This window comes from Geospiza fortis, unplaced genomic scaffold (assembly GCF_000277835.1).
Source record: "Geospiza fortis unplaced genomic scaffold, GeoFor_1.0 scaffold95, whole genome shotgun sequence".
In the NCBI taxonomy this organism is placed as follows: Eukaryota; Metazoa; Chordata; class Aves; order Passeriformes; family Thraupidae; genus Geospiza; species Geospiza fortis.
In genome coordinates this window covers 2047341-2064256 of record NW_005054333.1, presented here as the reverse complement: position 1 = coordinate 2064256, position 16916 = coordinate 2047341, and the positions used below count along the sequence as shown (strand labels likewise).

Genomic DNA, 16916 nt, shown 5'->3' with positions numbered 1-16916 from the left:
TAAAGAAAATGTTACAAAGGAAGCTCACTGCATTGTTTCTCTTCCATATGCTGTGTGGTGTCTCACTTGACAGTTGCTAACTACTTTCTGAAAGAAATAATCTGATTTTTTTTCTTTCTTTTTTCTTCTTTTATTTTCAATATTGTAATGGTGTAATAATGTAGCACCATTTTCACATTTGTCTGTATGCTGCCTCCAGGTCAGAGAATTAGGGAGGGTTTTTTTGCTGACTCCAACTTGTGTTTAATAAAATGTGAAGTTTGAGAAGCATGATACAGTCTTCTTGCTTTAAACAATGTTATCTCCCCTCCATATCTTTCAGGTAAAGCACTCTGTCTTGTCCAGTCACACCTCAACAGAAAGGTATAATAGAAGTATTTACTGCCAGTCTCTTTCTAATCTGTGTTTGGTAGTGTCTGTTCTTTCCTTATTGCTAATCTGCTCTTACTGGATACAGGCAGAATTGTGTTGCTCTGAGCTGCCTACTTGGAAGCAGGTGAAACAAAAGGGATCTGGCTCATCCCACTTCATGTCTCTTCTGTATCAGCCCTTTTCCTTTCATTTTTCTCTGCAGTCCACCTGGTGTCTTATTGCTCAGTCACCAGCCAACTCTCTCCCACTTCAGTGCTCCTTCCTGCATTTTAGGTTCCACTCCATAAGCTCATAAAAATCATTGATGGTGAGCAGACTGATTCCTGGAGTAGGTGGCAAGGATGTATATTTTAAAATACTAATGAGGGGATATTCTAGAAGTTACAATACCTGCCTGCAGTTTTCTTTTCTGTAATCGTATTATTATGTACCTTTTTAATAAAGATCATTGTAAATATACTTGAAATCTGCAAGATGAGGTTGAGTCTTTAATCCTCTTTGCTGCAAAAAGCTGCCTCATTCTTCTTATTATTTTAGACAAGTTCTTTGCTCAGAGCAACCTGTGACTTCTGTCAGCTGTTTTTCTCTTGTTATTTGTGTGTTCACAGGAAGAAGCTTACCTAGCAATGCTTTATGCACCAAGTATTATTCTTTCCCTTTCTTCAGGCAGGTGGAATTGAACCCCTGTGAAAATGGCTGTGTAAAAGCAGAAGTTAACCATCAAGAACAAGCAGTTATTAAAAGCATGGAATGTTTAAACTTGGAAACAAATGAGGGGGCTGGTGATGTTTATGTTGAAGATTGTGTAGGAAAGGATTTGGCAGGTGAGTATATGCATAGTCTTTTGTCCACAATGATTATTCTATAGGTGTAAATTAAGGAAGGTGTAGGCTCCTTGTGAGACTGCTGATCCCTGGCTCCCAGGAGAGGGAAATATCAGTCTTTTAGTCTGATACTGCCTCTTGCAAGTTTTCTTGGCATAGCTCCTGCTGCCTTTGCTGATGGCTAACTTGGGACTGAATGGAGGAGATCAAAAATTTGGTTTTGGACAAGTTGAGGCTCTCCAGGTGCAGATTGAAGCCTGACAGGGCTTGGGCTCTCTGTGCACCGTGGGCAGACACATCATTCCCTGCTAGTATTAGGGCTGCAGTGTCAGAGCGGGCTGTGGAAGCTTTTGTGTGTATGTCTGAGGGCTTGAACTTTTTTTTAGTCACTCTTGATTGCTCTGACAAATGTTTTCTGCAACTAAGATCCTAGAAAGCATCTTATTTCTTCCTTTATCTTAGCAATAGTGTGAAAGTTAGATTTGTGTGCAACTTCAGTGAAATACTGTTGAACTGATTCAGTATAAAATTCCCTCCAATGTGCTTGTATTGTTAAGGGCTGCTGAACTTAATTTGGATAACTATTCATGTAACATGATTTTTGCACATCATGTTGGATGGACTGTACTGTTCTTGAACAGTGGCTTTCTCTGCCTGGCTGTTCTTCCAAAACATAAGTATGCAGTCAGTGAGTCAGCAGAAGTTTTTAAGTCCAAGTTAATGATGATAGTCATTTTGCCCTTACGGGTTCTCTTTGGAGTTTTTTCCATTTTGGGGTTGGTGCTACATAATGTGGCAAGTTCCTGCAGAATAATACACACATGACACCATCTAGCATAATATCAATAAAACAGCACTAAAGCAAGGACATCACACTAATTCAAGTTTTTGGAGTCATTTAGCTACTGTGGTTCCTGTGCACAAAAGAGAAAAGGCTACCCCCAGTTGGGTTCAGATATTTGAGCTGCAGAGTTTTGCTGTCAATATGGGGTGGAGTTAGGATGTGCAGGCCATCCATAGAGGATGGGCTGACCCAGCCAGTCCATGGGCTTTGTCTTGCTGATGGCTGTACCTGGGTGCTCCCTCTGACCCCAAGAGCTCTGCCTTGCCTCAGATACTTTTTCTTCCCTCTCCCCATTTTTAAGAGCAGTTAGTCTTTAAAAGTGCTTGAGCACTTAAGTCCCATAGCAAATTTCTCTGTCATTTAGGGCTTACAGTGTTTGAGTTTGAAATTTCAGAGGGCCCAGGGTTTTTGCATAGCACTCCTGCAGTGTCACTGCAGACCTGGGCTGTTTCTCTACTCCTCAGCCTATGTGGCTTGGTGAAGGACAGATCAGTGGCGTCACTCAAACCTCTGTCATTCCTTGGCAGACACTGTGCTTGGGAATGTCAGTGATGTCTGAGGCTGGAGAATGGCTGGTGTGGGTATGAGGGGTTTTCTTTTCACCCAGCACCAGGTTTGTTCAGTGGTTCTCCAACTAATTGGCACTGCCGTAAGCCTGCTTTCAGTTGTCACCTGGAGGAAAAGAGTTCCTTGCAGCTTGATCCCTTCAGCCAGAAGCTCAGTTCTGCTTCATGTCTCTCTCTGATCCTCACTGACACTTGAGAGTATTCCTTTCCTGGAAAGACAGGTTCCCTGGGAAATTCTGGATGCTAGTTTGACAGTCTGGCAGCAAGATGTGCTGTAGCTATGGCCTCTATGATGCAGATGCTGTGAATCATTTTTCCTTCTTTACTTGTTCTCTCCATGAGGTCCGAAGGTCTTACCATGTATGGGATGTATATGAAAGATTATGTCTTTCCTTTGTCTTCCTTGTGCTTTATGTGAAACAGATGTACTTGGCCCCAAAGAAGAAATAAAACTAACCACAGTAGGGAAGATGTACCTGGATCTTTTTCTGGAAAACTTTAAAGATATTTACAGAAATCAGGGAGAACATAGCAACCTTTGATAATCATATAAGTGTCCATTTAAGCAGCCAATTTGCTTACCTGTCAGAAGGAGTAAACATGTTGCTATTATTCTTTTGCTTTTGAAAATGCATTTTGGCACTTCAGCAATACTGGGAAAGTTACAACCATGTGAGAAGTAATCTTCCTTTCAAGGAGATGAGTCAGCTCCCTGCTGCACCAAACTGCTTCTTCAGTGCTCTTCTTTCTCACAAGACTGTCCTTGCTTAGGTTGTATGGGTTCACCTGTACTGCAGCCTGGTGCTTGGTCTATCTGATTAAAAGAAATGGGGGGTGACTGATTGAAATGTGGTCTGAGCACCTACCAAACCTGCAGTGGTGCTGGCAGGGATGCTTTTAAACTTGCATTATCCAGATATCCAAGTGCCTTCCTTCAAATAGAAAGGCATTTTGATGAAAAGGAATAACGATATGTGTATGTAACTGGGGGTTTTTTTGTTTTTCTTTTGTTTCCTATAAATGTTAGGCATTCAAGATGATGGGGAGGACAAACTGCAAGCTGTAGAAGGCTGTGGTGCCCACAAGATGCTGCAGTCAGAAAAAAATTCTTTAAGTGGATTGACTCTGTGTGAGGAGGAAAGAAATGAAAATGATTCTCCTACCTTCTTCAGTGTCATGAGCAATAGGTAGTACAGATTTCTATTAAAAGGATTATTGCAACTTTATGTTAAGCCTTAAATTGAATTATTTTTAAGACTTTTCTGTCTGTAAAGCTGTATTTACTGAGATTATATGACAGGACTGCCTACAGCACAGTAATTGGAAGAAGATATCTTTTGTAAAAATAGCTGTACAGAGTTAAGTGGGAGGTTTTTCCTTGTTTATAATTGCAGGCCTTGCTTGCACACCACCCAGTGTGTGTTCTCTGCAGTCAGTTACTTTAACATAGTAAAACAAAAGCCATGTTGGTGGTTTCATGCCTATAAGTTTTCCCTCTATGCAAATAACTCAGACAGGAAATCTAATTTTGCTTTTGGAGGTTACATAAAAAGAATAGTTAAAGTAACAATATTTTCTGCTTGTCCTGGACACCAGGTTCAGTGATATTGAGCTTCGGGAGGAAGAGGGCATACCAACAGAGGAGTTCCTGGAGTCGTGTTATGCAATTGTGCCTGTTCTGGGTAAGCAGCTTCTTTTCTTCTGACTCCTTCTGACTGCTGCTAGCAGCAAGCAAAGGTGGAACAGTTGGGTTGGAAAATTTGTTTCTTCACTAAAGTGATATAATAGAACCAGTATAAGCAGAATCAGTTTAACTGGTACCAGAACATGTTTCTTACCCCTCTGCTTTAAAGAGGATCCACTCTCATTGAGATGGGATCCACCTATAAGCTGTTTGGCAATCTTGGTGTCTGTATGGAGCAGTGATTTCTCCCCCTCAAAAAAGCAGCATAGATGCCTTGCAGTCTAGTACAGCTGACAGCTCACCATCTATTTGATTCTTTTGTACTCACTATTTGATTTTTTCAAAGACTTTGATCTTCACCTAGCACAGCCCCCCACCAGCTTGACCCCTGCATCTAGTGGATGTGGTGGCCCTGTGAGCATGCAGCCTTTAGAAGACTTGAACTGTAGGTCAGAATATTTTAGCAACTGGGATGGATTAGTTCTACACCAGAGAAAAACATTGGTTTGTCATTCATTTAGTATTTTCCTGTCATTTGTTAAATGAGTAAATGAAGTTATTTTTACTATAGCATGAGAACTGGAAAAAGACACAATTTTAAAATGTCTCTTTTTTTTCCCTAGACAAGCTGGGACCAACTGTTTTTGCTCCAGTTAAAATGGATTTTGTAGGCAACATCAAGGTAACAACTTATTTCTAGCACAAGTTTTTGTTTTTTAAACAAAATATCTACTTTAGACATGAGTGCTCCAGAATCTTTGTGGTAGGAGTCAGTGCTGGAAGGTTATTTAATATTTGATAATGTTACCATCTGTCAGCTTAAAACACTGAAATGCCCCTAATTCTGTTCTGACAGTACATGCTGTGTTTAATAAATCCACTTGTGTGCAAACTTATAAAATACTTGATTGACTGCCAAGTAAAACATCTGTTACACCTAATGAATGTGACTTTGATCCTGAGCTGTATAGGTTATAAGTCATGATGTGATGTTAGCAATGTTGACTTTAACCTGTAAAACGAATGGAGGGGATGGGGGGAAAGCCCCTTTGCTCAATCAAGTAGGATTGAGAAGCAGTTTAAGAAGCAATTTCTCAGCAGACTGGGGCAGCCCATGCAAATGCAAGCTTAGTTCTTGTTCTGGAAGTTCTTGCAGCTTCAAGTACCTTCTGAAGAACCTTCAAGAACCTTTGAAATGCTGGTTATGAGACAAAATGTGTTCAATGTAGCAAGACTTTTTGTAGCATTTTCTTTCAAGAAAAGAGAAATAAAAGCAAAACGTATCTTCTGAGTGTATGCTGAGGAATGTTGTATACAATCAGATTTCTTTGGTTGCTTATCTTATAGAAGGTAGCCACTGGAAGACTGAAAATAGCAAGAGAAAAGAATGCTATTTCAAAACCTAAAACATAGAGTATTTATTGTTAAGTGATAGGCAGCTACTCCTTCAATGTAGAAGAAAAATCTGTTTGTATGCCCTTTAAATATTGTCTCTTATGTTTGCATGAGGAGCTATGTATAGAAGCTTGGGAATAAATGGAAACCATAGGCATGCTGAGCACTGCCAAATGTAATATTGAGAGTTTGCAGTGGTCAGAAGGTAAATTTTGCTTGTAGTTGAAGCTCTGGGCAAATGGGACTTTGCTTGAAGAGCAGTTTGAATTAACTCCTTTCCTCCAGTGGGGAGGATGTCATGGGAACTTCAAGCATTTTGTTGGACAGAAATTGTAGGTCCCATGTAAATTTTTGACTGAGATGTTTTATTTTGGTTGTGTTAGCCGGATGTGTCTGGGGTGTGCCCTGGGATGGCATGCCCAGTGTGTCAGAGCAGCCATGCCATGCCATGGGGAGTGCGTGACATCCTTGGGAATGTATAGGCCCCTGTTGGGCCCTGAAAGACCTAAAGCTTTGCCTATTATGTTCTTTCCAGAAAATAAACCAGAAATTTATAACCAACAAAGAAGAGTTTGATACCCTTCAGAAGATTGTGCTCCATGAAGTGAATGCAGGTGTAGCACAAGTAAGAAATTCTGCTACAGAGGCTCTCCTGTGGCTGAAAAGGTAATGGCCTTCTAGCTACCTTCACTGTGAACTGCTGGTGCCATGAAGGGCCTCTCACCAGTGCAGTCTTATGTATGTGGGGCAGGCTGGTTACTTCCCACAGGCTCCATCAATCCAAACTGGCCAGCTTCAAGATTAATGTGCTTTCTGTGGCTGTATCACTGCAACTTTGCCCAAAGGCCTGAGAAAAACATTGCAGGCAAACTTTTTTCCTGTAAAAGTGAAGTTAGAGTGAATGACTGACTTGGCTAGGGCATCAAGCAGATGATTTCAAGCTGCAGCAGAAATGTTTAGCAGTGTTTTTCCCTTGGACTGGGAGAGAGGCTGGAGGAGGTGGCTACAATTTTGTTCAGATTGAAATTGACTCCTTAATACTGACTTTTATTGCACTTTGGAGTTGTATTGCAACGTTGGGGGCTTTGTTATACTTTGGATTACTTTCTTATACACATGGTTTCTTTTTATTTCATGGGTTTATCCTGGCAGAGGTTTAAAGTTCTTGAAAGGGTTTTTGACAGAAGTGAAGAATGGGGAGAAGAATATCCAAACAGCTCTGAGTAAGTACCAATTGCTTTGTTCTTTGTCTACTTCTAAATTCACATACTTGGCTGCTTTCCTTCTTGTTTAGAACCTGTGTCTTCTTTTCTTCAGTGGCTGATGAGGAAAGTGATCTCTAAGACATAACATTTTTGAAAACTGCAGTTTTTTAAAATGGCTGCTTTGAGATGGGTTACTAGATAACTGGTAAATGTCAATTCATTAGCAAATAAAGATTCCTTTAATTGGCATACTTTTGGCAGAGGAGACAGTCAAGTGCTTTGACTCATTCAAATTTCTCTACTGGTTTGCAGTGGGAGCTCTCCCAAATGTATAATTGCTGTTTTGTTAGTTTTCTAATTCCCTGTGTGATTGGCCATCATTCTTGGAAATCACCACTTTGCCAATTTGGCTGTGAATTGCCTGCATGAATTAGTAGGGAGGTTGTAACAAAGAAGAAGGATTTTTTTCCAAGTACACAATTTCTGACACTTTCTTTGTCGAGCTACTGGCCACAGTAAGTACAAAACAAAATACCAACTTCTCTTAGACTTGGCTTGGTTGCTCCTGGGCAAGACCCTCTCTATATGCATGCAGTATAATGTTGTAATAATCCTTTAAACCAACTTCAAAACAGCTTTTTTAAAGCTTTTTATATAATCTTCTTTTACACAGTGAAGCAGTTGCCTTATAAGATTAGTAAAAAGAACTACTACACTGAAATGTGTAGCAGCTCTTGGAAGTGGGGCTGTAAATACATTGCTCCCATATATGGGTATTAAACACCATGGAAAGTGATTAGGCACTTATTTGACCTTCTGAGTCTGAAGGGTTCAGCACTGAACTTGTTCTTGAATTGGTCTGTGTCTGCAGCAGAGTCATGCTGCTGGTTTTTTGTACTTTTTCATTTCCTTTCTTCCCCTGAAAAGCTCTTCTATATCTGTACCACCACTGCAGCTTTGGTTTACTGTTGGAATTTCACTCCATACAGTATTTTCTTAGACTTTGCATTAGTCTTCCTGTCTGTTGGAACACTTACTTGCTGTGGATGAGTTGAAGGAGATTTGACAGGGGAGCTGAGACCCCAGTGCAGAAATCCCTAATCTGTCATCTCCTTTCAGTCTACTCAGAAACAGCCATTATTTACATGAGTAGCAAGAATATACCCTTGAATAGTCATCTCTAAGCTCTGTGTTCTCTTTGTGAACTACCATACATCTATCTCTTGATTATTTTTTTTTTCCTTTAAGACAATGCTTATGGAAAGACATTACGGCAGCACCATGGTTGGGTTGTCCGCGGGGTCTTCGCTGTGAGTATTTATCTTGGCTGCTGACAGAGCTGAGGGTCTTGTCCTTGTGATCTTATATTGTGTGTAATTAATAAACTGTGTTAAAATTCTAAGTATTAAAATGAATAGATTCCTTTGCCAGACCTTATTTTCAAACTGAGGATTGTGGCTTTCACTATGTTCAGTACTGGACTTTCAGGATGCAGCCTTATTTCTAGAGATGAAACGGGCAGATTTTACTTGCATGCACAATTTTTTAATTATTTGCTTTTGAGCACAGTTTTGCAGGGCTATTAAATGAAGAAAAGAGGTTTTGAGGTTGCTTTTTTGAAGATTGATCTCTCTTTGAATATGAAGATCATTCAGACAGGGTTAGCACAGCGTGTGTGGGGAGTTGGATAGAGGAAATTTTTCGTCCAGTCTGGCAGCTCCCCCTTGTGTCTGTCATTGGAAAATTACCACTGAAATTACGAAAGGAAAAAGGAAGACCTCATCCAGGCAAACATGACTTTGAGAGGAGCAGAATTGGAGAGAGCTTTCTAAATAACTTCTTGAGAATTGGTGATGGTGTGTAACACTGGATTGGGAGCTCCCCTAACTAACTATATTTTATTTGGAGTTTGTATTTAATTGATTTCTGATGTGCTCAATTTATTTATACAAAATATGATACACAGACACTTTCTAAAAGTCTAGCATCTCTGAAGATGTCTTTAACTGGGGATCTACACAAAAATAATAATAAAAAATAATATTTTATAAAGTTAACCTCCCTTCTAGTTAAAATTCTCAATATATGCATGTACACGTGATTAAATTGAAGCTATGCAGTCTAAATGCCAAGAGGGAAGTCTTAGAAGTTTTCCAAGGCTTTAATTGTATTTCTTTTCCCATTCTGTGTTGCAAATCTAAAAGCTTTGTTTCCTCTCCCAGTTAGCTTTAAGGGCAGCTCCAACGTATGAAGATTTTGTGGCAGCTCTGTCTGTAGATGAGTGCGATCCTCAGGAAGAAACATTTTACAAAGGAATGCAGAGGGACCTCAACATTTACTTACCAGCCATGGAAAAGCAGCTAAATATCTTGGACACTCTCTATGAAGTACATGGTTTGGAGTCAGATGAGGTGGTATAACTACAGCAAGACCACATCTTAAAAATTCAGGGACTGTGTCTATTAACAAAGATTCCTTCCATTTTGGTTTTGGGACATCATTTCTGTTCATTGTATCTTTTCAAGTGGGAAAGGTGTTGAGTGTTTTGGGGGAAGGGTATGTGTCATTTTTATCTTTTCAGTATGCTTATGTTGCATTTAAATGCAGAGGTACTGTCTCTCTTTGGATCATAACTATGTCCGTGGTGAATGTTTTTGACTGTTTCTCTTCTGCCTGTGCACCTCCTCTTCTCTTCACCTCATAAAAGTAACAGAGCAGAATTTGGCCTTTGCTGCTGTACCTAAGGAGAGACCTGCTCATGCAGCAGAGCTGTTGTGTCACCACTTGGCACCCAGGCAAGTGCTGCTGCCTCTGACTCTCCCATTCCCTGTGCCCACTCCCTGCCATGGTGTAGGAGGATAGTGAGAGTTATTGTTACCCTGATAGCAGAAGAGAAGGACAGCTAAACACCAGCTTATAATGTGGTTTGTCCCTCAATTTGGGTTGAAGCTCTTTAATGCAAATAATATATTTGCATTACATAAATATTTATTAAATTAAATAAACATTTTAGTTCAAATATTACAGAGATCTTCACCACAGGTGTATGTGGCTGGTGGTCTGAGTGGCCCCAAGGTCTAGCCTTTGAAACAGGATGTTGTGTTCTCTGACCAGCTCCCAGTACATGCTGTGGCTTCCCTGCCGTATAAACCGTTTGTGTTTTAGGGGTTTCTTGAATCAAATTCATGCAAAACTGTAATACTTGCTTTTAAGTTGAGTACAGCTAGCAGTTTGAAAAGCAGATGTCATTAAAATCCTTCCTAGACTGTCATTATGGGCAGAAACATCATGCAAGTAGACATGAAATGAATAAAGTATAGGGGAAGCTAAAATTTGTGATGGAGCTATTAAACATGGGACCAATTACAAATCTTGAATTTTGAAATTACTTAGAAGTGACTAAAAATTAAGAAAGATTTCTCCCTTTTCCCATTTTGCTGACACAGATAAAAACGTGTTCGTCAGCATTGCTGCTGTTAAAAATAATGAAGAACTCCTTTTAGCTGGTTAGCAACAGAATTTCTAGTTGTGTTGATGACCAACCAGAAGGCTGTCTGTGAATTAGGACTCCCAAGGCATAACCAGGTCTCTCTGTGTTGACCTTGGGCTTCAGATGGCTTTGTACAAAGAGCTGAGTTTAACTCATGTGCAGGAGTGGTGAAGACTCTGCTAGTGAGGTACTTAGAATTAGTAAGTTTTCATAAATACACAAGGCAGTGTTGCCATACTCACAGAAGTAGTGCTGGCTTTTGCTAGGCTAAAACCAGTGTTGTTAGTAAAATGAATGTACTGCAGACCTGCTGCCCTGCATTGCTCTGTGACAGGAGCCTCTGCACACTGAATACTTGATCCTTTCTAAAGAGCTTAGCATTGTGAGCTTTAAGAAAAGCATGTGATACTTGAAGAAAAGGCCAACATCAAACTTACTGTATAAAGAAAGATACCAGGACTCTAAATTAGACATTCATGGAGTCATAGAATGTGCTGTGTTGGAAGAGACCCAAGGGGTCAGGATCATCAAACCCAACTCCTACCCCTGCACAGGACACCCCAAGAATCCCACCATGTGCCTGAGAGCATTGTCCGAAAGCTACTTGAACTCAGATGGGCTCAGTGACCATTTACCTGGGGAGCTTATTCCAGTTTCCAGTCCCCTCTGGGTGAAAAGCCTTTACCTGGTATCCAACCTAAACCTCCCCTGACTCAGCTTCATGTAATTTCCTTGAATCCTGTCATTGGTCATGAGAGTGAAGAGATCAGTGTCTGTTCCTCTGCTTCCACTCATCTTCATGAGGATGTTGGAGACCACAATGAGGTCTCCCCTCAGTCTCCCTTCTCCAGGCTGATCAAACCAAGTGACCTCCTCATAAGGCTTCTCCTCCAGACCCTTCACCGTGCTTGTGGCCCTCCTTTGGGCGTTCTCTGACAGCTTAATGGGTTTTTAATATTGTGGCACCCAAAACTGCCCCCAGCTCTCAAAGTGAGGCCACCCCAGCTCAGAGCAGAGCAGGACAATCCCTTCCCTTGCCTGGCTGATGATGCTGTGTCTGCCCCCCGGGACAGGGCTGGCCCTCTTGGCTGCCAGGGCACTGCTGACTCAGATTCAGCTTGCCATCAACCAGGACTCCCTGAGCTCTCTGCAGTGCTGCTCTCCAGCATCTCATTCCTGTGTGTGCACACAATCTGGACTGTCCTGTCCCAGGTGCAGAATCTGGTGCTTGCCCTTGCTAAACTTCATGCATTTGGTGATTGCCCCTCTCCAATTCTTCAGGGTCTCTCTGCAGGGCCTCCCTGCCCTCAAGGGAATCTTAGTTTAGCTCCTCCCAATTTGGTGTTGTTGGCAAACTTACTTAGCATCCCTTCCAGTCCTGTGTCCAAGTCATTTATGAAGATGTTGAAAAGCACAGGGCCAAGGATAGAGCCATGTGGAACTCCACTAGGGGCAGCACATCAGCCTGATGAGTCACTACCATTTGTGCCCAGCCCATGAGCCAGTTGCTCACTGATCATGTAACATGGTTATTGAGCTGTGTGCTGGTCATTTTGTCCAGAAGGTTACTGTGAGAGTGTTAAAAGCTTTGCTGAAGTCCAAAAAGATCAGCTGGTTTTCCTAAGTAACTAAGTGGGCTGTCGTAGAAGGAAATCAGTTTTGACAATCAGGACTTCCCTCTCATGAAGCTGTGCTGACTGTGACCAATGACTGCATTGTCTTTCAGGTGTTTTTCAATACCTCCCAGAATGGTCCTTCCCATGATTTTACCTGGCACTGAAATGAGGCTGACAGGCCTATAATTTCCAGGGCCCTTCTTCTTCCCCTTCTTGAAAATCAGGACAATGCTTGCCAGCTTCCAGTCAGCTGACATCTCTCCAGATTCCCAGGAGACTGTTTAAATAGTGTATCTTCTTGCTCTGTCATCTTCTCTGAGATTTACCCATCTGTAGTTCATAGGAACTTGAGAGGGATCAGAAGGAATCAGGTTTTATGGATTTTCTTAAATTAAGTATGTGTGTGAGTACAAAGTCAAAACTTTTGACCAAAGCTCTATTCAATTATTTCACTACTCACAGTACTAAAAATGAAGCCAAGAGCTTTTGGAATTTGGTTGTCTGCTGCTTCTAAGCATGAGTCCAAAGAAACCACTCCTGTAGGAGAACAACCAACTTTCCACCCTGTGTAGTTTCCTCACGGTTTTCAGCTGTTCTGTTACTTCACTGTAACAGTTTTTAGCTGAATGGTCTGGAAAGATAATGGAGACCACATTTCCACAAAATATCAGCTAGGTTATGGGAAGATCAGGAAGAGATCCCTCTTCTCTAGAAATTAACTGTCAGATCACGAAAAAAAATTGAATTCCTTTTTGCTCTGAGTTTTTCCAGTAGTAGGAAAGTATATTCAGATCAGAGTGTCTGGAGGTATTTTTGAGGTTTCTGTTTTGTTTTGGTTTGTTTTTTAACTAGCAGGAGAACCACTAGTTTGTTGGGTGTGCATCAGATGCAAAATTTGTTTCAAAAAGTCAGGAGGCTTTATTTTGTAGCAAAGAACAGCTTCATTGGGCCACTAGCTCCAGTTACTAAGTTCTACCATTCTTCTTTCGTCCAACAAGCAAGGAGAGTGTTCCACGTTACATATTCTCTAATCAGCATGGCATCCTGCCTCAGAGCAGGCTTTCTCATCTTGCTGTTTTATGTGAAGTTGTTTTTTCTGAACTCTGGAATTGGTGCTTGAGAACGTTTTTAGGAGACCGTGGCTCCAGGAGACCCCTCTGTGCTTGTTGTTAAACAGGGGCCTTGCAGAGAATGAACTGAGCAAGGTCTCCTTGCCTTCAAAACTTGCACTTCTCCATGCACTGCTCTTGCAGGGCGTTGAGCACTTCTAAGACTTCTGAATGCTATCTTTGCAGTCAAACCACCGCTGAGAAAGAAACCCATGCAGCATGTTGCAGAGCTGAACTCCAAGTTACACTTCTCAGGATGTAGTAGACCATGACCAAGTGGAAGCAAATGCACTGATGGACAGCTCACTGTCTTTTTCTGTGGTGTCAGTTTGGCAAGCAGAGAGGATGGCATTAGAATAATTGTAGAGAACAAGCAACTAATTTTTGGCCTTCAAATTTAGAATTGGAGAGAAGGTCAGTGTTTTCTGTTTCATCTCTTTGTTTCGTTGATTAGTTAGGATTGTTTTCTTTGTTATGTTTTTTTTAATGGCTGACATTTATGAACAACTGACCTGCACACTGATAGACATCCACATGACTCTCAGATAACAGCACCCTGGCTGTCTGTACTTCACATGAACTGCTTTGCTTTCTTGAGTTGCCATAGTCTGAAGGTTTGCATCCCTTTCCTTTAGAAATGCTTTTGGCTGTTTCCTTCAATGTCTGACAGTTGCATATTCTCAGGGATTTTACTTACCCAAGGTGAAATAAGAGTAATCACAGCCTTACCTAGGGGGGAGTAAGGCTGCTTTTTGTGAAGTTAGTATAGCTGAGTGTAGAAGTCTGATAGAGCATATGAGACAGGCAGTGTCTGTACAGTGTGCATCCTTGCTGAGACATGGTAAATCCCAAAGCAATCTGATAGAAGTGCTATCTAGTACTGAATAATCACAGCATATTTGAATAGAGATCATGAACACATCTTTGTTATATAATGTCATTGACATCAATGCAGAGCTCTCAATTTCAGTCGAGTTCTGCTTAGCAATCAGATTGTTTTATTTTTTTTTGTTATTTAGTGTTTTTTTTTTTTTTTTCTTTTCTTCTTTTTAAACAAGCTGTGTTCTGGAGTCCTCTCTGCTATTTGAAGTCACCATACTCAGTTCCATGTTGAAGTTCTGTGTCATTACAATTGTAGAATATGAATTGTGTACTCAAATGCTTCAGTGTAAACATAATGAGTCATTGAAACATCCCATCTTGGCACTGTTGTGCTGTGGATCTCCCTTTTACAGATGCATTTAAAGTTAAGGGCCATGTACCTTCACTTGAAAGCTTTTTGTAAAGCATCATCAGGATTTAAGTTACAGCTGTTTGCTTTCGAAATCTTTCCTAGTTTGAAAGGTGTTGCTTAGTTGGTTGGACATGTAAAAAGTATGCCCAAAACCTGCCCCAGGTGTTTGCAGCCTGCTTTGGGAAAGGGGTGTGGGCCATTATAGAAAAAAGTGCTACATATGTCCATATGCTGTACCTTCTAACTCTTCATTGTCACTTCAGCTTTTGTGATAACCTTTAGGGAAGCTTAAACTGCCTTTCAGACACCAGGGAAGATCATTAGCCTGTTCCTACCTGGCTGTCTTGACCTTTTTCCCCACCTGGTCTTTCCTTTTTATCCATTGTCATCTGCTTTGCTATGAAAGCTGTTGCTGTCAGAGCAAAGCAGGATGTTTTACAAGGCATGCAGATATAAACTCAGATATTCAGAAATTAATTCTTTGGCAGGCAGTGTAAATTGGGGCATTTCAGACTTGGGTGTTCTGCCTCATAGGAATGAAAGCACAAAGTTTTTTGGTTTTGTTGTTTCATTTTGTTGCTTTAGTTAGTACTTATTTCTCTCCTCTTGCCTGCATAGTGCAGATAACAAAACAAACCAAAAAAAGCTGTGTGAAATAACTGAATTCATGCCTTGTTGATGCCTTCTGTAGCCCCCTGGTGAATAAATCCTGCAAACTTCTGCTTGCTCCAAGCAATATGAAACGTCCCTTGTGCAGGAGGGGTGCACTTACTGGCTCTGAGCAAACCCAGGCCATAGCTGATCCTGCTCACAGTTGACACAAGGATTAAAGCACTTGCTTTGAAGTTATGACATAGGCGTATGCTTCACTTACACGTGCACCATCCCACTGGCATGCAGTTCTTCAAAATGCAGTCTTAGATTGTCATTTTTAATATCCCTTTCTTGGTGTAAGATTTCCCCCCCACATACTTCAGATGTGCTAAAGCTGGGTTTTTTAAACATGAAACTTCCTTGTTTTCATTTCCTTATTTCTGCTTAACACTAAGTATGTCAACTTTCTTTTGCATTTCAGCATTCAAGGTGTCCAAAAGTTATTGATTCCTTTATTTAAAGCCATGTTGAAAGTTTGAGATTTATGTCTACTTGAAACTATGTGAGTAAATTGCATTCCAGAATACAATAATTAAACTGAAAACCAAGGCAGCTTGCTTTTATGGTTTCCTTTCCTATTTTCTTTTTTTCAAGCCAGTTTTGGGCATACATTTTTATCAATGTCAAGCTAAGCTTAATGTAAGCCTTACTTTGCATACTAAAACATATACATACTGAAATACATTTAAAGACAAGGAGAAGGTATATTGCCTCACACTTTAAATTTACTGAATTCTAAGGGCTTGTTCGTGCCCCCCAAATCACCTCTCTCTATGTAAGCTTTGCACAAAGTGTGCTGCCATAAGCAGTTCAGTCAGAAATACTCTGAAGTTTCCAGTCTGCATCATCTCTCAAATCATACAGTGTCTGTCTCTTCTTTTGGAGCGTTTTTAAGACTTTGACAGACTTTTATATTATTTCATTATAATAAACTTATTTTAAATAAGCATGTTTTTAAATCTCGTTTTCTCCTTGCATGGATTTTGTTTCTTTTATTACAATATAGGGCCTAAAGTGCTCTTCAGGACTCCATTTGTTATGGTTACTGTGTGAACAGTTGAAACCAGTATGTTTCTGGTTGACAGAAACTGCCTGTATGTATCTTTGTATGAAGAATGTTAACACACATGAAGCCTGTTCAGACTGTGAGAATAAAAGCTGTGTCTGGTTCATGGTTGTGGATCCTTAGCCAGTGTAAATATGGGAAGATTGTATTTACAAAACCCAGCTGGGCAGGGTGAGAGGAATGTGTATTTTCAAATTGCATGGATTATTTGTCCTTGGACTTGAATCTCTTACATAGAGATTTCAGACACTTCAGCAACTCCTGTGGGGTCAACTCGAGATGCAGGTAAGAACTGGCGCTTCTTAACCTGCGTGGAACATATCCCTTTCCTCTCTCTTTTCTTTCTCCATCTGAAGACAGCATGGATCTGACAGCAGATCTGTGATACCCAGTCGTGTCACTCTAGCAAGGACAAGTCTCTCTGTTTAATGGCAACAGCCAGGCAGAGAGCTGGGCTGTGGCAGAAGCATTTTCTCAGCTGCAGAAGAGCTCTTGCCTACCCAGCCGTGTTGCAGGGGTGGGATGGGCTGCACATATCCCAATGCAGCAGCACTGCTCAGCCAGAGCTGCTGTCTCCCATGGGATTCAGGAGAGATTCTGAACCCTCCTAATTGCAGCTGGCCCCAGAGCATCATCCTTGCAAAAGCCAGGAGTTGTATTTGCTTCAGCAAGGGCTGAATGTGAGTTGTCAGTCCCTTCTGCAAACTGCCTCAATCTCCTGAACAGCCAAACACAGACCAGCAGCCCTGCACAGACATGTTCTGGTAGAAATCCCACGCACAAAAAGATACCTCCCAGGCAAGTGTCACCTCACTGCAACTTCTGCTGCTTAGAAAAGTGAATCTGTTGCTGTTACA

The 16916-nt window shown here is 41.0% G+C and overlaps 1 protein-coding gene across 1 annotated transcript in view; it reads left to right on the top strand.

Annotated features, from left to right (window-relative positions):
- PLEKHA8 (pleckstrin homology domain containing A8) overlaps window positions 1–16165 on the top strand; it is a 30775-nt gene extending 14610 nt beyond the window's left edge. The window contains exons 5-13 of the mRNA XM_031057656.1: window positions 323–363; window positions 1039–1196; window positions 3634–3793; window positions 4203–4288; window positions 4914–4972; window positions 6221–6351; window positions 6838–6908; window positions 8139–8200; window positions 9113–16165. Coding sequence (XP_030913516.1) covers window positions 323–363; window positions 1039–1196; window positions 3634–3793; window positions 4203–4288; window positions 4914–4972; window positions 6221–6351; window positions 6838–6908; window positions 8139–8200; window positions 9113–9310 — 966 coding nt within the window. The 3' untranslated portion in view covers window positions 9311–16165. The remainder of the gene's footprint in view (window positions 1–322; window positions 364–1038; window positions 1197–3633; window positions 3794–4202; window positions 4289–4913; window positions 4973–6220; window positions 6352–6837; window positions 6909–8138; window positions 8201–9112) is intronic.
- The last annotated feature ends 751 nt before the right edge of the window (window positions 16166–16916 follow it).